The sequence below is a fragment of the Acinonyx jubatus genome, chromosome D1, assembly GCF_027475565.1.
Source record: "Acinonyx jubatus isolate Ajub_Pintada_27869175 chromosome D1, VMU_Ajub_asm_v1.0, whole genome shotgun sequence".
NCBI classification, from domain to species: domain Eukaryota; kingdom Metazoa; phylum Chordata; class Mammalia; order Carnivora; family Felidae; genus Acinonyx; species Acinonyx jubatus.
The window spans coordinates 91515017-91537342 of NC_069390.1; the positions used below are offsets into that span (position 1 = coordinate 91515017).

Here is a 22326-nt window from a genome sequence, read left to right on the forward strand (position 1 = left end):
GGCTCAGGTCATGATTTCACGGTTCGTGGATTTGAGTCCCGCATCAGGCTCTGTGCTGACAGCTCAGAGCCTGGAGCCTGCTTCGGATTCTGTGTCTCCCTCTCTCTCTGTTCCACCCCTGCTCACACTCTGTCTCTGTATGTCTCAAAAATAAACAAAGATTAAAATTCATATGGAAATGCAAAGGGCCTAGACGAGCCAAGACAGCTCTGGGGAAAAAAACTAGAGGGCTATCACTATGTGATTTCAAGCATTGTTATAAAACTACACTAATCAAAACTGCATGGTATTTGTACTTAGACAAATAGATCAGCAGAAAAGAAGAGCAAGTCCAGAAATAAACCAACACATATATGGAAAGCTCATTTTTTAAACACCTTTACTAAGATAAAATTTGAATGCCATACCGCTCACCATCACAGTAATATGAGAACCTGTTCATCGCTCCCAAAAGAAATCTTATATTGGAAAGAAACTCTGTATTCGTTAGCAGTCACTCTCCATCCCCTTCTTCCCAAATCTATAGAGACTATAGATTTGCCTGTTCTAGACATTTCATATAACTGGGATCATACAATATGCAGCCTTTGTGACTGGCTTCTTTCACCTGGCATAATGTTTTCAAAGCCCCACATGTTGTAGCCTGAATCAGTGCTTCATTCCTTTTTATTGCTGATATTCCACTGTATGGATATACCACACTTTATTTCTCTATTCATCAGTTTTTGGACACGCGGGCTGCTTCCACTTCCTGGCTATTATGAATAATGCCGCCACGAACACGTGTGCAGGTTTCTGTGTGGATGTGCATTTCCAGTTCTCTTGGTTATATATCCAGGAGTGGAGCTGCTGAGTCATATGGTAAATCTGTTGAACCTTTCGAGGAACTGCTAAACTGTTTTCCAAAAACAACTGTACCAGTTGACATTCCCCACCAACAATGTATGGGAATTCTAATTCCTCCATATTCTTATCAACACTTGTTAGTATTTGCGTTTTTATAACAGCCATACTCGTGGGTGTGAGGTTTTGATTTGCATTTCCCAATAACTCTTGAGGTTGAGCATCCTTTTAAGTGCTTATTAGCCATTTGTATGTTTGCCTGGGAGAAATGTCTATTTAAATCCTTTTTAATTTAATTGGGATTGTCCTTTTATTACTGAGTTATAAGAGTTCTTTAAATATTCTGAATACAAGTCCCTTATTAGATATATGATTTGCAAATATTTTCTCCCATTCTGTAGCTGTTTTCTACTTTCTTGATGGTTTTAATTTAATGAAGTCCACCTTATTAATTTTCCCTTCCATTTGTTGTACAACTGATGGTTGACATAGGCACAAGGCAATGCAGTGGAGAAAGGATAGCCTTTTTGACAAATTGATATCCACATGCAAAAAATAACTTCACACCATATATGAAAGTGAACTCAAACTAAATTACAAATCTAAATATAAAACCTTAAAGTGATCATCTTTCCAGAAGAAAGCAAAAAAAAAAAAAAATTATGACCTTGGGTTAGGCAACGATTTCTTAAATATAATACCAAAAACATAATCTATTAAGGAACAAACTGAAAAACAGGTATTCATCAAAATTTATTCTGCTCTTTAAAAGACAATGTTAAGATAAAAAGACAAACCACGGTATGGGAGAAAATCTTTGCAAAGCATATATCTGATAAAAAAGACTTGTATCTAGATTATACTAAAGAAGTCTTAAAACTCAGTAAGACAACTCAAAAACTTGGTATTTGGTATAGTCAGTCTTTTATTTTAACCATTTGAATAGGTGTGTTATGGTATTGCATTGTGGTTTTAGTTTGCATTTCCTATACGTCTGAAGGTGTTGAGCATCTTTTCAAGTATTTATTTGCCATCTGTATATCATTTTTGGTAACATTTCTGTTCAAACCCAAAGTATTGGTGAAGATGTAAAAACTTGAACTCTCTTACACTGCTGGTGGTAAAATTAAATGGCACAACCACTTTGGAAACCAGTATGACAGTTTCTTTAAAAATTTAAATATAAACTTACCATATGATCCAACCATTCTACTCCCAGCGACACTCCCAAGAGAAAAGGTAACATATTTCCAAAGACTTGTACATGAATGTTCATTGCAGTCTTTTTTCTAGTAGCCCTAAACTGGAAACAACCCAAATGTCCATCAAGCTATGAATGGATGGTGTGGTATATCTATAAAATGGAATACTATTGTACAACAAAAAGGAATCAGTCTTGATACTACAGCAAGGATGAATCTAAAAATAATTATGCTGAGTAAAAGGAGCTGGGCACAAGAGTACATGTTGTAATGAGGCGGTATAGGAAAAATAAGAGGAATCTAATTCCTATAAAGTCACTGGTCTAAGGCCAGTTAAGTTTTCATACGCTTAAAGACAGATACCTCCTTCTGGGCAAGAGAACAAACAAGCAGTAACAACTGTTAGAGAATAAAGGTTGTTTGAGCAAAAACAAAAGAAACAGTTTACACAGAAGTAACAATTTAGAGTCAGCTTGAGCAAATATTTCTATTTTTCAGGTACCCTAAAGAATGCTGACCATGGAAAAAGGTATCCTATGACTGTCTTGTAACCAAAGAGTGATATCACAAGATAATGATCCAGGGACTGAAAGGCACTTCCTCACTCCTAGTCCCCGTCCCTGGGAGGAGTGCCTTTATATGCCATGCATAGTACCCCTTCTGAGCAACATTCCTCTTTCTTGTTGGCTACTTTGTATCCAAGCTATCTCCAAACCAAATATTGACAGAAAGCAAACCAGTGGTTGGTTGCCTAGGGAGGTAGAGACAGGGAGCAAGAGAAAAGTGGGACTACCAGGGGCATGAGTAAACTTTTGGGGATGATAATATGGTCACTGTCTTGACTATGGTAATGGTTTTATGTATATACATGTCAAAACATCAAAGTTTGTACTTTAAATATGTGCAGTTAATTGAACATTAATTATATTTATTTTTTTAATCCACCTACAAGTAGAGAGGAAATAAGTAGCTCATGGAAAAAAAATGAAAATCTAAGTAATGAGCTTTTGTTAAAAAAATATAACAGATTCAAGACTAAACCTTATACACTGATAATGTCAACCGCTAAAAATTAATTTGAAACAAAAGAGCTGTTGTTTTCTGAACAGTAGTATGAGGCCAATTCACACCCATACCTCTTCAATAAAGCATGGACTGCTGAAAATTCTGGGCTTCTATCCATTTGTGGCAGGCTATTTACTCCAGGGGAATTATGGCCTTCCTTTTAGTTAGATTAACACAGGCATATACTAAAACCCAGGAAGTTGTCCTACAAAGGCTGAAAGATCAGGCACTGGAAAAGTACAAGAGACTCAGTAGTTGTATTGTATATGGAACTCAAGTCCATCCAGATTCTCACAGCTAATCAAGGCCACCTCTAGTAGAGTGACAAGACTACTTTAAACAAGGATTTTCTTACAACTGTTCTCCCACACTTGCCATTCTTTGTTAAGCTAAAACTCTAAGTCTAAATTGAATACTCCTCAAAGAGTATAAAACATAAGCATATCTTTTATAGTATGATTCAAACTCAAATGCAATGAGGTGAGAAATCTCATTATTGCAACTTGGGCAGACAGAGATGTTTTCATATCAGTGAAGATGAAGATAAAGGCACGTAAGGTGGTGTAGTAGCAATACGAGAAAAGGTAATGTGTGTGGAAAGGCCAAGACAGGCACATACTCGTTCACAACTGACTTTAAAATATATGTCAACTTGCTTTCTTAAAACACAATGTGTGAAATAAGCAAGAGAATGACAGGAAAAGATTAAGAGTGCAAAAGTTAAAAGATGAGCCTAAGATCATGAAGGGGCTCTTGGCTAGGGATCTACATTTATAGAGATATTACACCAAAGACAGCCAGTAAAGAGAAGTTGTATTTTGAAGGCATTTATATTTTCTTAGTTCAATAACTCCTTATGTTGTGAAAAAGGCAAGTGGTAAAAGTTAATGTTCAGATAATGAACCAAATTGAGGTTTTCAATGGTAAAATTTAAACGGCGCCAAGTGAATGACAACGGAAAAGATTAGCTACTGGTATAATTCTCAAAACCAATTATCCTCTAAGCCAGAAAACTAAGATCTAAGGAAACATGTCAGCATTGTTTTTCAAATGTTGTCTCTTTAGATCTTGGTAATAAGACAGTTACTCGAAATAATGGAATCAGCCCTCACTCCCACCCCAACTATTCCTCACATCAAACATCTTGTAAGAGTTGTCTAGACTTTCTGGTTCTATTTCCTGACCTCCTCACCTAAACCAATGTAGCTTATAGGCCCATCAATCACTGCATCAAAACAACTTTCTCCAAAGTCAATGGTAGTGGTGGTTTACAGGTCATTTAATTCATCTAGCACATATATCCTCAATGGCAGCAATATTGTACCCAAGGTAGCAAAAACTGATTTGAGAGAGCAAAAAAAAAGTTACATATTAAAATAGTCTGTGGCCCTCCAAAAAGTCATAGTACCCAAGTAGAAATACAACATACCTAGGCATTCTTCCTTCACTTCTCACGCTGCAACTTCTCCCCAGGTGACTTTATGCATGCCATCTGCTTCAGTTCCCACCCACTAACACCTGTACCTCAAAAGCTACAGCTCATCATACACAGTTCCTCTGAGATTCAAACCTATTTAACTACCTGCCAATTTGACATCCCCATTTGAATATTTCAAAGGTATTTTCCTGGGGAAAAAATCCACAGCTTTGGTCAGATTCTCAGATTAAGAACTATTGCCATATGGTAATTTCAGAAAGGATCATAAAGTCGAAAATGACAAAGCTAACTTACAAAGTTGACATAAACAGCTATTCTGTAAGTGAGTTCTTATTCTCTGATACCTGTAAGGCCTCTTGTGTAAACAGAACTTTCAGTTGATACACAATAGAAACTAAACTAGGCCAGAAATCAACATGTCAATGTATTGGTTGTTTCCAGAGCACTGAAGCAGGCAATGTAATGTACCTCGCTGTAACACCGAAAGTTATTCTGAAACTAGTGTCAGACTTGGAGTAAAAGAGAGTAAGAATACAAAACACTGCAAATTGGTCCGTAAACTTGCTATGCTGAGTGTTGGCACAACTAAACAAGTATATAGGTCAACACTGACACTTTGAAAAGAATCCTGAAGATAAAGCAGTATCACAGGCAAACAGCATTTAAAATAGTTTTATCATTCCAACAGTTCAAAAATTCTTGTTGGTCATCCTCCATATTAATAAGGTCACACTACTAACCCTTTACAAAGTTAAACTAAAATACAGACCTGAAACTAAAAATGAGGCCTATCTTTTTGGCTCTATGGTATTTTTCTTCCAGAGCCAGCAATGTGCCAACACCGATATTCTCAAATAAAAGGAATTCTGCTTGTGGATTAAAACACAGGTCTATTTCAGGGGTTAAAGTGGTGCCCTGTTAGAAAAATAACTTCTCAAGGACATGAAAGAAATCTTCCTCTTTGGCACAACAGGATTAAGGTCTAATCTAGCAGGTCTAAATCTTTGCTTGCTGATCCTGTTTTTCTATTCAACCTTTCTGTGTGCTCACTTCCTGATTCTGATAAGTACTCTTCCTTAGTGATTTCTGAAATCATTATTAAAAATAACATAACATCTCCTACTGGATTCTCTAGTTGGATTTCCTTTAAGCACCTCAAACCCAGTATGCTCCAAACTAAACTTATTCTCTCCACATCTACCTCCTTCCAGGCAAATCTGTTTTAGATTTTACCTGGTGACCTAATTCATAAACTTGGGACTTAACCCTGAATTCTCCTCTGACAAAATTTTATGGACTCTCTCTTATGCTCTTAAAATTGTCTCCTTCTCATTGCCTCCTTGGTTCTGGCTTATTTGAAAGGTGGTGTTACAGACTTCAAAGAGGTTGGGTGCCTGAAATCCAATAAATTTGGGACTGAATTCCAGTTCTGCCATTGCTAAGTGTGATCTTAATCTTAGGCAAATTACTTAACCTCATTTTCTCTTCTACAAGATTAAAATAAAAATCAAATTTATCTCATAAGGTTATGGAAACAAGTAAATGAGCTAATGCCTCTAGAACACTCAACACAGTGCTGGGACACATTATAAACACTCAGTGAATGGCAGCTACCACTATCCTGCAGAATTGTATCAATTAAATGAGACCATAATGAATGTAAAGCATTTGAGACACAGTAAGGACTTCATATAATAATCCTTTTTAAAAAAACCAATTTCCTCTCTCATCTTCTAAGTGTATTATTTCAATAATCTCCTAACATCTAGTTCTTAATCACCTTATCCATTCTAAATGGCTCCTGCTTTCAGGATAAAATCCAAATCCCTTCTCATGACATACAAAGCTGTTTATGATCTTGTCTTTGTTTTTTAAGACTTACCTCTTGCCATTCTTTTAGCTCCAATCATATGCAACTCAGAAGTGTCATATTTTTTCAAGTCACTGCTTTTACAATGTTATTCCTTTTACCTAAGATTCCCATCTACTCTTTTCTCCAAACCAATTACAATTTTTTTTTAAAGTAAATTTCATGTCCAGTGTGGAGCCCAATGCAGGGCATTTACTCACAACCGAGATCAAGAGTTGAAGGCTTGACTGATTGAGTCACCCAGGAACCTCCAACTACACTTCTGTCTCATACTACTGCTTCTAATCCTTCAAGACTCAGCCCAGGAAGCCTTCTGCTACAAACATACCCCCAATTCTGAGTTCAAAACACAGTTGCTGTACCCCCATATATTCTTGCAATTTTTTATTCTAATGATATTAAAAGAACTATTTTATTTTACTTGACATTTTTATACTTATGTTGGTAAGAGACATTAGTCTGTAACATTGCTTTATTGTAATGCCTTTGTCAGGTTGGCAGTGAGATTATACTGGCCTCTATAATTATTTGGGAAGTATTCCCGGTTTTCCATTCTCTGGAATAACGTAAAACTTGGTATTATTTTTCCTTAAATACTTGGCAACTAACATTTATCGAGCAGCTACTGTGCCAGATTGAGCACATTCATATGTTACCTCATTTAATCCTCATGGCAACTTCAGGAATATATACTGCTATTATCCCTTTCCCACACAGCTGGTAGGTAGCAGAGACGGGACCTGAACACATATCTCCACATGCTCTTAACCACATGCTATACTGTCTTGTAATACTTAATATATGGTATTATAACTATGTAATTCATTTGCCTGCTTCCCCATTCATGAGTGAAATCTATCTAGTAAGTCTTTGTGAAGAGTGGGATGATGTGTTTCATTTGTTGCAACCCCTAAATCTAGCCATCATGTCTACCAATTAATAGATACTCAATAAATTGCTCCTAAATGAATGAATGAAAACATATTATTTGATTCTTAAAACAACTGAATGAGGTGAAGCAGTTATTATCAATTTCTGTCTAGAAAGAAGATATATGTTTATTTTAAAATGCTGCTAAAGTGGTTTTGCCTTTTTTTAAAGCTGTTTTGTCTTTCAGTTAAATCATAACTTCCACGCAAAAAAAGTCATGCGTGATTTCATTTCTTCAACAAGGAAGAAGCAAAAAATAATAATTTTTAATTGTCTGCAAATGATTGACAACAGATTTAATTTTCTGATACCATCTGTAAGACAGAGACCTTCGTATTTTTTCTGGGGTCAAGAGTATAAATCAAAGAAGGAAAAGATTATCCAGTGAGAAAATGGCAATACAACAAAAGCCTTAAGCAGAAAAGCTTTCAAAGAAGGTCAGCATATAGCTAAAGAAGAATTCCCCACTGACTATGCCATGTGGTAGGCATGTCATAAGAAGATTTAGGTTAGACATAAAACATCCACAGCAGGGGTGTCTTGGCTTCAGTTATTTGAACTGAACTAAATTTCTGTTCTTTTGCTTGAAGAGTTGATAAAATGCTTACATACTGGCATTACAGAAATAAAAGGATTTTTGATGTAGATCAGATCATAATTATGGTTAAATGACTAGGTGATAGTAAGACAAATCGAGCCTACACATAAGAATGAACTTCCTGAGAACCAATGTCCTTAGATTCTGAAACTATTATCCAGGAAGATTATATAATTATGGCCCTGATGAACATTAAAAATAGAAAACAATCCTTGAAATATTTAAATAGAATCCTGGCTTAAAGGTTACCCTAGACAACATCATGAGGATTTTTTCAAGCCTCTTCCACCCCAATCCTAAACATGTACAGAAAATTTTTTATTGCAGCAGTTTCTGTCAAGCGGTTTTTAAGACAACAATATTCTAGTATATCTTGAGGGGAGAAAAAGCATGTGAGAATACAAACATACTAAAGAACCTATTAAACACCTCAGAGGAAAACCATTCTCACCCATGAATTGCCACATAAAAGTTTCAGAAGTCCTTGTACTCTCTATTACGAAATACACAGGATATTCAGCAGCAAGGGGCCCCTGCAGATATTGTTTAGGCTCTCAAAGTCAAAAATACTAGTGATAAAAAATTTGAAAAATTAAGAAACATGGAACAGGAGAAAATTATTTATTTTTAGTATCCAAACACAATTCTCAAACATCTTGGAATGTTTTATTTTAGTCATTCTTTTCATCATCATTGGTTGTGCAAAAAGCTTTGTTTCCATTGGGTCCATGGCTTGGGAAAAGTTCAGGGGTGTTTAAGAAGCTGCCCTGGGACAGGAGGCAGAGATTTGGGCAGAAGTTCCAACGACAATCAGGCAAGATCGCCATGAAAACGAAATATTTTCATGTCAAGACAAAATTGCAAGTTTTCCATAATCCACTGCTAAAACAAAGAGGAGAATGGCTTTAAAAAAAGAAAAGAATTAGTTCCAAAGACAGGGGCATGCAAGAGTGCCCCTCAAAGGCCACTGGGCTACTATTTCACTTGGGATTTTACATTTATATTGAGGAGAGAAATTAGTCTGTAATGTTGCTTTCTCGTAATGTCCTTGTCAGGCTAGTATTAACGTTATGCTGGCCTCTACAATTATTCGGGGAGAATTCCCTATTTTCCATTCTCTAGAATAGTTTATGTAAAACTTGGTGTTGTTCTTCCTTTAAATATTTGGCAAGAATCCCCCAATGAAGACATCTGAGTCTGGACCTGAACATGAATTTTTCTCTTTGGTAAGATTTTTTTTTTTAAGCTTATTTATTTATTCTTGAAACACACACAGAGAGAGAGAGAGAGAGAGAGAGAGAGAGAGAGAGAGAGAGAGAACAAGCAGGGGAAGGGCAGAGAGAGAAGGAGAGAGAGAATCTGACGCAGGCTTCTCACTGCCAGCGTGGAGCCCGACCCAGGGCTCAAACCCATAAACCATGAGATCATGACCTCAGCCAAAATTAAGAGTCAATATTTAACTGACTCAGCCACCGAGGCACCTCTCTTTTTGGTAAGATTTTTAATAACTGATTTACTGTCTTTAAGTGGTATGGAGTGACTCAGATTTCTATTTCTTCTTGCACTGATATTTTTTTATTTTTAAAGGAGTTTCTCTATCATCAAAATGATCCAAATTTTTTAGCATGAAGTTGTTCATAATGTCCTTTTATATCATTTAATGTCTCTAGGCTCTGTAGTAATGGCTCATTTTTCATTCTAATATTGGTAGTGTTGTCTCTCTTTTCTTTTTTACTGATTAGTAAAAGTGCTATGTGCCTGGAAAAACTAAATTTTCAAAGAACTTTTGGCTTTGTTGGTTTTCTCCATTGTATATTTGTTTTTCATTTCTGGATGATTTCTGCTCTTTATGACTTCTTTCCTCTTCTTTGATTTGCTATTTTTTCTAGCTTCTTAAAGATGGAAAGTTAAAACATTGATTTTTACCCTCTTTACTTTTTCTGATAACTGCAATTAAGGCTCTAATATTCCTTCTAAGCACTGTTTTAGCTGCACCTGACAAGTTTTGATCTGTTACATTTTCATTATTCTCTTCACAGCACTTCCTGATAATTTCTATTGTAATTTTATTTTTGACTCAGAATTCCTTTAAAATGTACTGCTCATTGATTTCTAGCTTAACATCACTATAGTCAGAGAACATGTCTGGAAAATAAGCCAGGATACAATCAATCTCGGTAAATGTGCCATGGACACTTAAAAAGAGTATATTCTATCATTATTCAGTGTTTTTATGAATACTTTTATTTTCCTTGAGGAAATATTTAGCAGCAAAAAGGATAGTTTGTAAGGTAGGTGTATGTTTAACTATATAATATACTAAACAGTTTTCCAAAGTGGTTATGCTCTTTTCCACTTTCACTACCAATACATCATTTGTAACTTGTCTACATCCTTGCCAATATCTGACACTGTTGATATTGTCTACATTGCTGGAAGGGGCCAAGATGGCAGAACAGCATGGAAGTTTTTTTGCATCTCTCATCCTTGAAATGCAGCCAGATCAACACTAAACCATCTTGCACACCTAGAAAACTGATTTGAGGATTAACACAATAATCTGCACAACCTGAACCACAAAATTCAGCAGGTACGCAGTGTGGAGAGGTAAACTGGGGACAGAGAAGCCATGGAAAGCAGGGAGCTGTTTTTGCTTGCAGAGAGAGGATGGAGACTGGGGGAAAGTATGGGAAAAGCACCACCCCCTGAAAGCAGCTGGATAGAAAGCGGAAGACTGGAAACAGCTGCAAAGGACTGAACAAAAAAGGGAAAAAGGAGATAGGAGTTTAAATTCCATTTAGACTCTAAAAACAGGGGGAGTGCAGAGTCTGAAACTCTGCAGCTCGATACCTGGCAGTGCTCTGGTGGGAAAGGCAAATCCCTAGGAGCAGAGAGCGAGGTCCAAGGGGTCCTCGGGCCACATGGGGAAAGGCAGTTCCCCTGCTGGGAGAATATTGGTAGAGGTGATGTGGCCTTCCCACAGGCAAAGGTCCCAGCAGATCTTGGAGAAGGGCCACCACATTCACTGGTGTTGGAACAAGGACATTAAGGGTGAAACCTGGTACCAGATGTGTGTTGTGATTTGCCAAAATCCCTGAAATGCTGCTGCTACACAATCGCAGGAACTTTTACTGGGGCTGGCTGGCACCCAGCCACAGTCTCTGAGCATCGGCAGCAGCATGGTCTCCCGAACATTCCTGGGGCCAGTCAAGCACCCGGCTATTGCTCAGTGAGACCCTCCCCCAGAGAGTTGGAGTGGGTAACAGTTGCAGTTGGGAAACACGGCCCCATCTGAGATAAAATTCTGGATGGAGGTGCCTCCTGGCAGCCTGATGGCTTGGTCACGGACAGTGTAGAAGCAGAGAATGGACTTAAGCCGGAGACAAAGGAGGGATGCTTGATTGCCAGTTGGGGAGTGCACAGAGTCCTGAAACTAGATACTGGGTAGCTGGGTGATGCCATTTTCACCCCTCCTGTGCATGCACATACATACCTACAACAATACACTCCAGTAAGCTAAGCAACACCATCTAGTAGAGAATGGAGCTATTACACTAAGCCCCGCCCAACTGGGCCAACTGCGCTCTTGACAAACACAAGTCTCTCTGCCTACTTAGTTTACAGTCTATAAAATGCTTCATAGTGTGACTTCTACAGGAAAACGGTTGTAATTTCAATTTGTATTCATTCTGTTTGCTGGTACATCTATTCAATTTTTTCTTCTTTTTCTCTTCTTATTCATGAATATAGAAAGGGAAAAATTTATTTTTATTTTCCATTTTTATTAAAAATATTTCTTTCATTTTTTTCTACAATAGTTTTTACTTTTTTGTATCTATCTTAAATTCTATTTTATTTTCATCATTTCATTTTATTCTACTTTATTGTGTTCATTTTTTCAAATTTTCACATTTTCCTTTTTTTCCCTTTTTTTTCTTTTATCTTTCCCTTTTTTCTCTAATCTATCAAGCTTCTTTCAACAACCAGACCAAAACACACCTAATATCTAGTATCCTTTATTTGATTTTTGTGTGTATTGTTTTTTAATTTTTTAATTTTTATTTTTTTTACATTATTCCTTTTCTTACTTCAAAATGACGAAATGAAGGAATTCATCCCAAAAGAAAGGACAGGAAGAAATGACAGCCAGGGACTTAATCAACACAGGTATAAGCAAGATGTCTGAACCAGAACTTAGAATCATGATAATAAGAATACTACCTGGGGTTGAAAACAGATTGGAATCGCTTTCTGTGAAGATGAAAGTCAGGATGAAATAAAAAATGCTATAACTGAGCTGCAATCTCGATGGTTGCTCCAGCGGCAAGGATAGATGAAGCAGAGCAGTCAATCAGCAATATAGAGGACAAACTTACGGTGAATAATGAAGCAGGGGAACACTAAGGCAAAAGAGCACATATAAGATAGAGAATTCAGTGACTCATTAAAAAGGAATGACATCAGAATCATAGGGGCCCCAGAAGATGAAGAGAGAAAAAATGGGGTAGGTTTATGTGAGCAAATCATGGCGGAAAACTTTCCTAACCTAGGGAAAGACACAGACATTAAAATCCAGGAAGCACAGAAGACTCCCATTAGATTCAACAAAAACCAACCATCAACAAGGCATATCATAATCAAATTCACAAAATACTCAGCAAGGAAAGAATCAGGAAAGCAGCAGGGAAAAAAAAAGTCTTTAACCTATAAGGGAAGACAGATCAGATTTGCAGCAGACCTATCCACAGAAACTTGGCAGGCCAGAAAGGACTGGCAGTATATATTCAATGTGCTGAATCAGAAAAATATGCAGCCAAGAATTCCTTATCCAGAAGGCTGTCATTCAAAATAGAAGGAGAGATTAAAAGTTTCCCCAGCAAACAAAAACTAAAGGAGTTTGTGACCACTAAACCAGTCCTATGAGAACTTTCAAGGGGAACTCTCTGAGGGGAGAAAAGATGAAAAAACAAAAACAAACACGAAAACAAACAAAAAAAGACCAAAAGCAACAAAGACTAGAAAGGACCAGAGAACAGAAACTCCAACTCTACAGGCAATATAATGGCAATAAATTCATATCTTTCAGTACTCACTCTAAATGTCAGTGGACTAAACGTTCCAATCAAAAGACACAGGGTAACAGAATGGATAAGAAAACAAGATCCATCTATATGCTGTTTACAAGAGATCCATTTTAGACCGAAAGACACCTTCAGACTGAAAGTAAGGGGATGGAGAACCATCTATCATGCTAATAGTCAACAAAAGAAAGCCAGAGTAGCCATACTTACATCAGGCAATCTAGACTTTAAAATGAGAACTGTATCAAGAGATGGAGAAGGGCATTATATCATAATTAAGGGGTCTATCCACCAAGAAGACCTAACAATTGTAAACATTTATGCGCCAAATGTGAGAGCACCCAAATATATAAGTCAATTAATCACAAACATAAAGAAACTCATTGATAGTAATATCATAATAGTAGGGAATTTCAACACCCCATTCACAGCAATGGACAGATCATCTAATCAAAAAATCAACAAGGAAAGAATGGCTTTTAATGACACACTGGACCAGATGGATTTAACAGATATATTCAGAACATTTCATCCTAAATCAGCGGAATATACATTCTTCTCCAGTGCACATGGAACGTTCTCCAGAATAGACCACATACTGGGTCTCAACAGCCCTCAACAAGTACAGAAAGACTGAGATCATACCATGCATATTTTCAGACCACAACACTATAAAACTCGAAATCAACCACAAAAAAATGTGGAAAGATAACAAATACTTGGAGACTAAAGAACATCCTACTAAAGAATAAATGGGCGAACCAAGAAGTTAAAGAGGAAATTAAAAAGTACATGGAAGCCAATGAAAATGACAACACCACAGCCCAAAACCTCTGGGATGCAGCAAAGGCAGTCATAAGAAGGAAGCATACAGCAATCCAGGCCTTCCTAAAGAAGGAAGAAAGGTCTCAGATACACAACCTACCCTTACACCTTAAAGAGCTGGAAAAAGAACAGCAAATAAAACCCCAAACAAGCATAAGACAGGAAATAATAATTAGAGCAGAAATCTATGCTATCAAAACCAAAAAAACAGAACAGATTAATGAAACCAGAAGCTGGTTCTTTGAAAGAATTAACAAAATTGACAAACTACTAGCCAGTTTGATCAAAAAGAAAAAGGACCCAAATAAATAAAATCACGAATGATAGAGGAGAGATCACAACCAACACTGAAGAAATACAGACAATAATAGAATATTATGAGCAACTGTACACCAATAAAATGGGCAATCTGGAAGAAATGGACAAATTCCTAGAAACATATAAACTACCAAAACTGAAACAGGAAGAAATAGAAAATTTGAACAGACCCATAACCAGCAAACATATTGAATTAGTAATCAAAAATCTCCCAAAAAACAAGAGTCCAAGGCCAGATGGCTTTCCAGTGGAATTCTACCAAACATTTAAAGAAGAGTTAACATCAATTCTTTCGAAGCTGTCCCAAAAAATAGAAATGGAAGAAAAACTTCAAACCTCATTCTTTAAAGCCAGCATTACCTTGATTCCAAAAGCAGACTCCACTAAAAAGGAGAACTACAGACCAATTTCCCTGATGAACATGGATGCAAAAATCCTCAACAAGATACTAGCCAACTGGATTCCACAATACATTAAAAGAATTACTCACCACGACCGAATGGAATTACAGCTGGTATGCAGAGCTGGCTCAATATCCACAAAACAATCAATGTGATATATCACATCAATCAAAGAAAGGACAAGAACCACATGATCCTCTCAATAGATGCAGAGAAAGCATTTGACAAAATATAACATCCTTTCTTGATAAAAACCCTCAAGAAAGTAGGGATAGAAGGATCAAACCTCAAAATCATAAAAGCCATATATGAAAGACCCACCACTACTATCATTCTCAGTGGGGAAAAACTGAGAGCTTTCCCCCTAAAGTCAGTATCACAACAGGGATATCCACTCTTGCCACTGTTATTCAACACAGTATTGTAAGTCTTAGCCTCAGCAACCAGACAACACAAAGGAATAAAATTATACATTGTAAACTATACAAAGTTTATGAAAGAAATTGAAGACACACAACAAAAAAGGAAAAATATTCCATGTTCCTGGATTAGAAGAACATTGTTAAAATGCCAATAACTACCCAAAGCAATCTACATATTCAATGCAATCCCTATCAAAATAACACCAGCATTCTTCACAGAACTAGAACAAACAATCCTAAAACTTGTATGGAACCAGAAAAGACCCTGAATACCCAAAGCAATCTTGAAAAAGAAAACCAAAGCTGGAGGCATCACAATCCCAGACTTCAAGATGTATTACCAAGCTGTAATTATTAAGACAGTATGGTACTGACACAAAAACAGACACTCAGATCAATGGAACAGAATAGAGAACCCAGAAATGGACCCACAAACATATGGCCAACTAATCTTTGACAAAGCAGGAAAGAATATCCAATGAAATAAAGACAGTCTCTTCAGCAAATGGTACTGAGAAAACTGAACACCAACATGCAGAAAAATGAACCTGGACCATTTTATTACACCATACACAAAAATAAACTCAAAATGGATGAAGGACCTAAACGTAAGACAGGAAGCCATCAAAATCTTAGAGGAGAAAGCAGGCAAAAACCTCTTTGACCTCGGGCTCAGCAACTTCTTATTTAACATGTCTCCAGAGGCAGGGGAAACGAAAAAAAATAAACGAAAGCAAAAACAAAAAAAAAGTCCTGAACTACCAGGACTTCATCAAGATAAAAAGCTTTTGCACAGCAAAGGAAACAATCAGCAAAACTAAAAGGCAACCGACAGAATGGGAGAAGACATTTGCAAATGACATATCAGATAAAGGGTTAGTATTCAAAATCTATAAAGAATTTATGAAACTCAACACCCAAAAAAACAAACAATCCAGAGAAGAAATGGGCAAAAGACATGAATAGACACTTCTCCAAAGAAGACATCCAGATGGATAACAGACACATGAAAAAATGCTCAACATCATTCATCATCAGGTTAATACAAATCAAAACCACAATGAGATACCACCCCACACCTGTCAGAATGGCTAACATTAACAACTCAGGCAACATATGTTGGCGAGGATGTGGAGAAAGAGGATCTCTTTCTCTGGTAGGATCTCTTTCTCTGCTGGTGGGAATGCAAACTGGTGCAGACACTCTGGAAAACAGTATGGAGGCTCCTCAAAAAATTAAAAATAGAACTACCCTACAACCCAGCAATTGCACTACTAGGTTATTTATCCAAGGGGTACATGTATGTTGTTTTGAGGGGGCATGTGCACCCCAATGTTTACAGCAGCACTATCAACAAAAGCCAAAGTATGGAAAGAGCCCAAATGTCTATTGACAGATGAATGGATAAAGAAGATGTGGTATATATATACAATGGAGTATTACTTGGCAATCAAAAAGAATGAGATCTTGCCATTTGCAACTACGTGGATGGAACTAGAGGGTATTATGATAAGCAAAATTAGTCAGAGAAAGACAAATATATGAATTCACTCATATGAGAAATTTAAGATACAAAACAGATGAACATAAGGGAAGGGAAGCAAAAATAATATAAAAACAGGGAGGGGGACAAAACACAAGAGACTCTTAAATATAGAGAATAGAAGCTTGCTGAAGGAGTTGTGGGAGGGGGGATGGGCTAAATGGGTAAGGGGCATTAAGGAATCTACTCCTGAAATCATTGTTGCACTATATGCTAACTACCTTGGATATAAATTTAAAAATTAATTAATTAATTAATTAATTAAAAAAATACAACCACAAAAAATAATTGGATTCTATATGTATTAGCAACTATTAATAAATACATTTCTTGGTTTAAACTTAAGAAAAATATTGTCTACATCCTTACCAATATCTGATATCCCCTTCCCCCTCCTTCTTCTTTAAGCTATTCCAGTAAGTATGAAGTGGTATCTCATTGTGTATCTACTGAGTTACCATTTTAAGATTCTATTTGTCAATTCCAGACTTTCTATTTTATTCTATTTTATAGATTCCAATCTCTGGTGAAATTTTCCATATCTTCATCTATTTTTTTCATCTTTTCCTTTATTTACTTGAGTATAGTAATCAACTGTTTTAAAGTCCTTGTCTGCTAACACCAATTATCTATTTCATCTGTGAGTCTGCTTCTGTTGTCTCTTTTTCCTCTTGGCTTTTGGTCATCTGGTCCTATCTCTTGATATGCCTAAAAATTTCTGATTCAACGCTGAATGTTGTTTTGAAACAAATTTAGAAGGACGCCTGGGTGGTTCAGTCTTAGGTTAAGCGTCTGACTTCACCTCACAATTTGTGAGTTTGAGCCCCACATCAGGCTCCGTGCTGACAGCTCAGAGCCTGGAGCCTGCTTCGGATTCTGTGTCTCCCTGTCTCTCTGCCTCTCTTCTGCTCATGCTCTGTGTGTGTGTGTGTGTGTGTGTGTGTGTGTGTGTGTGTGTGTCAAAAATAAATAGACATTAAAAGCAAATTTTAAACAAATTTAGAAACACCAAATGATATTATCTATGATCAAAAAAAAGTTCACTCTTTGCTAGGCAAAGAAGGCAGGGTACAACACCTTAATCCAATCAGGCACTCTGCAGAATCAAGGCAGATTTACAGTTTAATTAAGGTTTATCCTACAGTTGGTTAGACCATCTTGTTAGTGTATAACTCTCCATGTTCCTGTAGAAGTCTTCAGTCTCTTTTTGACTGAAAGTCTGGTATATTCACTGGGCCCTACCTCCCCTACCTCGTGCTGGTGGGTCTATAATCTGTGAGATTATAGAAAATTTGTTTTCCAGAAGTTTTCAACTTAGACCTTCAGCCTTCTTTATTGCACAAATTTAGACATTGTCTTAAGGAGAAAACTGATAGAGTGTTTGAAGACTCCTCAAAGTCTGCAATTTTGTTAGTTCAGCACCTGAAAACCAACAAAAGTTCCCCTTGAATCTCTGTCTCCCAAAAATAGTTCTGTTTTTGTTCTCAATTCATGTTAAAACACATACTAAAAATTCCTAAAGAAATCTTTAGTTCTCATTGCTGCCAGAACTCTAGTTCCTTTTTTTCCCCAAATGTGTATAGGTCAGCCCTCCCTTAATAGTCCAGAGGCTTCTCAATGTCCCAAATTGAACTTGCTAGCTTTTTTTTTCAAATCTAGTTCTTCTTTGGGAATTCCCTACCTATGTTAATGGTACTACCCTTCCATTCAGTTATCCAAGAATAAAGTTAGAAACTACCCTTGATTCCTCTCAACACCAAACTCAATTAGTCATCAAGTCATATGGATTCTATTTCTTAAATTTTATTAAATATGACTCCCTGTTTCCAATGTCCCCATCATCTCCTACCTGAACTACTAAAATACCTTATTAACTAGACTCTTTGCCTTAGTTTTCTGTCTTCTCCAGACCATTCTGTATTCTGCTGCCAGAGTAATTCTAAAATTACAAATCTGACCCTAAGACTTATGCCTTAAAATTTTTGAGCAGCCTTCTGAAAGCCCCTCTGCCACTTCACTGCCACCAATTTAGCCACCCCAAGTTTCCACACTGTCTCCCACACATCCCTTATACTTTTACATGAAGTTTCATGATGATCTATCAAATTCTAATTCATGATTCAAGACCCAGCTTGGGTATTAACTCATCTATACAAACCTCCCTAGCCTGTCCCTGCCTTCTCATGTAGCATTATAATTATTATTTTCATCTCCTTTTCTTTATTTGTCTGGCCTTCCTTGGTGTTCATCCTATTTACCTTCATCATCATCATCATCACTACCACCACCATAATAGTAATATATACTATTTACTATGATTTTATTAAATGCCAAATACAATGTTAAGTATTTTACATATATTTCTCCATTTAATTCTATCAACAACCTAGGAAACAGGTATTATAATCCTCATTTTATAATTAAAAACACTGAGTCTTGGAGGTTAAGAAATATGCTGAAGGTTACACAACTAATAAGTTGCATATTCAAACCTAAGACTATTTGATTCAAAACCTGTGCTATGAACCACTACCCTGCCACATACACATTTAATATTCTTGGCATATAGTCAGTACCTGGCATGTGCCAGACTCTCAATAAATGTTTGTTTGTTGAAAAATTCCAAAAAAATTACATATGAAAGCCCTTCTAAATTATAAAACTCTGTATGAATACTATTATTTGCTTCCACTCTCAGTTTATGTTGATTTTTCTACTTTACCATCCTTATCTGCTTCCCCAATAAACACACATTTATCCACCTAGGCCCAAGTGAAATGTAATAATTTCACTAACTTTCCAGATGTAATCAGTAATCCCTCTTCTGTGTTCTCAGGGACTCTGTACCTACTCCTTCTATTGTAATAATTATACTACTTATTTGTATACAATTATTCCCCCATTCACCTTAGATTATGAATTTCTCAAGCAAAGGAACCACTTTTTATTTATCTTTGTATTGCCTATGCCTAGGACAGTCCCATGATATGAAAGTGCCAGATTAATGTTTGCTGAATAAATGCAGAATCACTCTCAGACCAGCTGGATAAGAAGTGAAGTCCCTGCTTTGGAAATCACATTTTTCCCCCTCAGCTTTACTGAGAGATAATTGACAAAAACATTGTGTAAATTTAAGGTGTACAATATGTATTAATGATTTCATATACATATATAGTGTGAACTGATTACCACAATATTAGTTAATACTTTCATCACTTCACAGTTACTGTGTTTGTGTGAGCATGATGAAAAAATTTAATATCTACTCTCTTAGCAAATTTCCAGTATGCAGTACAGTGCTGTAATGATAGTCACCACACTGTACATTATTAGGTCATCGGAACTCCTTTATCCTATAACTGAAAGTTTACAGCCTTTCACCAACATCCCATTTCCCCCATCCCCCAGGTCCTGGCATACACCAATCTATCTCTGTTTCTATGAGTTCATTGTTTTAGATTTCACATATAAGTGATATCATAAAGTATTTCTTTCTCTGATTTATTTCATTTAGCATGATGCCTTCAAGGTTCATTTATGTTGTCACAAACAGCAGTATTTCCCTTTATCATTGGTGAATAATATTCCATTATACATGTGCCATTTTCTTTATTCATTCATCTGCTGACAGACACTTAGGTTGCTTCCATGTTCTAGCTATTGCGAATAATGCTGAAATGGATATGGGGGTACAGACACCTCTTCCTTCAGATATAGACCCAGAAGTGGGATTGCCAGACTATATGGTAGTTCTATTTTTTAATATTTTGAGGAACTTCCATTTTGTTTTCCATTGTGACTGCCCCAATTTACATTCCCACCAACAGTGTACAAGGGTTCCCTTTTCCCCACATCCTCGTCAGCACTTATCTCTTGTGTTTTTGATGTAATAGCCATTCAAACAGGTGTGAGGTGATATCTCATTATGGTTTTGATTTGCATTTCCCTGATGATTAGTGATGTTGAGCACCTTTTCATATATTTATTGGTCATTTGTATGTCTTCTTGGAAAAAATGTCTATTCAGGTCCTTTGACCATTTTTTAATTGGGTTGTTTGAGTTTTTTCCTATTTAACTGTAGAACTTCCCTATATATTTTAGATATGTACATCTGACCAGATATATACTTTTCAAATATTTTCTCCTATTCCACAGGTTGCCTTTTCATTTTGTTGATTGTCTCCTTTGCTATGCTGAAGTCGTTTAGTTTGATACAGTCCAACTTGATTCTTTTTGCTTTGTTGCTTATACTTACAACGTCATATTAAAAAATCATTGCCAAGGGGCAACTGGGTGGCTCAGTCAGTTGAGTGTCCAACTTCAGCTCAGGTCAAGATCTCATGGTTTGTTGAGTTCAAGTCCCACACTGGGTTGCTGCTGTCAGCCTGTCAGTGCACAGCCCGCTTCGGATCCTCTGTCACCCTCTCTTCCCCTCCCCTGCTTGCACTCTCCCAAAAATAAAATAAGTATTTTTAAAAAGAAATCATTGCCAAGACCAATGTCAGAGCGCCTACCCCTATGTTTTCTTCTATGAGTTTTATAGTTTCAGGTTTTATGTTCAAGCCTTTAATCCATTTTGAGTTGATTTGTGAAGGTGTAAGTTTATTTGTGAAGGTAAAAACTGGAGCCACTTTTCATCCTTTTGCATGTGGATATCCAGTTTTCCCAACACCATTAATTGAAAAGACTACCCATTCCCCATTGTATATTCTGGACTGCTCTGCTGTAAATTATTTCTGGGCTCTTTATTCTGTCCCTGTATCTCTGTATTTGTTTTATGTCACTACCATCTGTTTTGATTACTATAGTTTTGTAATATAGCTTGAGATCAGGAAGTGTAATGCCTCCAGCTTTGTTCTCCTTTCTCAAGATTTCTTTCATTATTCGGGGTCTTTCGTGGTTCCATACAGAGTTTAGAATTTAGGACTGTCTTTCCCATTTCTGTCTTTAGAACTTTGATAAGAACTGCTTTAACTTTGTATACTGCTTTAGATAGTATGAACATTTTAAACGATATTAATTCTTCTAATTTATGAGCTTGGAATATCTTTCCATTTATTTGCATCTTCTTCAATTTCTTTCATCAATGTTTTAGTTTTCGTGTATAGATCTTTCACTTCCTTGGTCAGATTTTTTCCTAAGTATTTTATTCTTTTTGATGTTTTTGCAAATAGGACTTTTTTCTTAATTTCTCTGATAGTTCATTGTTAATATATAGAAACTCAACTGATTTTTGTAAACTGATTTTGTATCTTGCAAAATACGGTATTACTGAGTTCATTTATTAGTTCTAACAAGTTTTGGGTGTTGTCTTTAGGGTTTTCCATACATAATATGTCATCTGCAAATAGAGTTTGATTATTCCTTTCCAATTTGGATGACTTTTATTTCTTTTTCTTATCTAACTGGTCTGGCTAGGACTTCTGGTACTAAATTGAATATAAGTGGGGAGAGTGGGCATCCCTGTCTTGTTCCTGATCTTAAAGGAAAGGATTTCAGCTTTTTTATTGAGTATGACGTTTAGCTGTAGGCTTATCATATAGGGTACATTCCCTCTATACCAATTTATTGAGAGTTTCTTTTATCATGAATAGATGTTGAATTTTGTCAAATGCTTTTCTTGCATCTATTGAGATGATCACATGATTTTTATCTTTCATTCTGTTAATGCAGTGTATCATATTGATTGATCTGTGGTTTCTGAACCATTCTTACATCGTTGGAGTAGATCCCACTTGTTCCTGGTATATGACCCTTTTAATGTACTGTTGAATTCAGTTTGTTAATATT

At 36.4% G+C, this 22326-nt stretch overlaps 1 protein-coding gene across 10 annotated transcripts in view; it reads right to left on the minus strand.

Moving 5' to 3' along the window:
• CCDC15 (coiled-coil domain containing 15) overlaps positions 1-22326 on the minus strand; it is a 97149-nt gene that overhangs the window by 40554 nt on the left and 34269 nt on the right. Inside the window, exon 14 of one of the 10 annotated variants that reach the window (XM_053203919.1) lies at positions 1914-8825. The exons of the other annotated variants lie outside the window; for them this stretch is intronic. Coding sequence (XP_053059894.1) covers positions 8789-8825 — 37 coding nt within the window. The 3' untranslated portion in view covers positions 1914-8788. Of the gene's footprint in view, positions 1-1913; positions 8826-22326 lie in introns of those variants that run through there. 10 annotated transcript variants of the gene reach the window in all.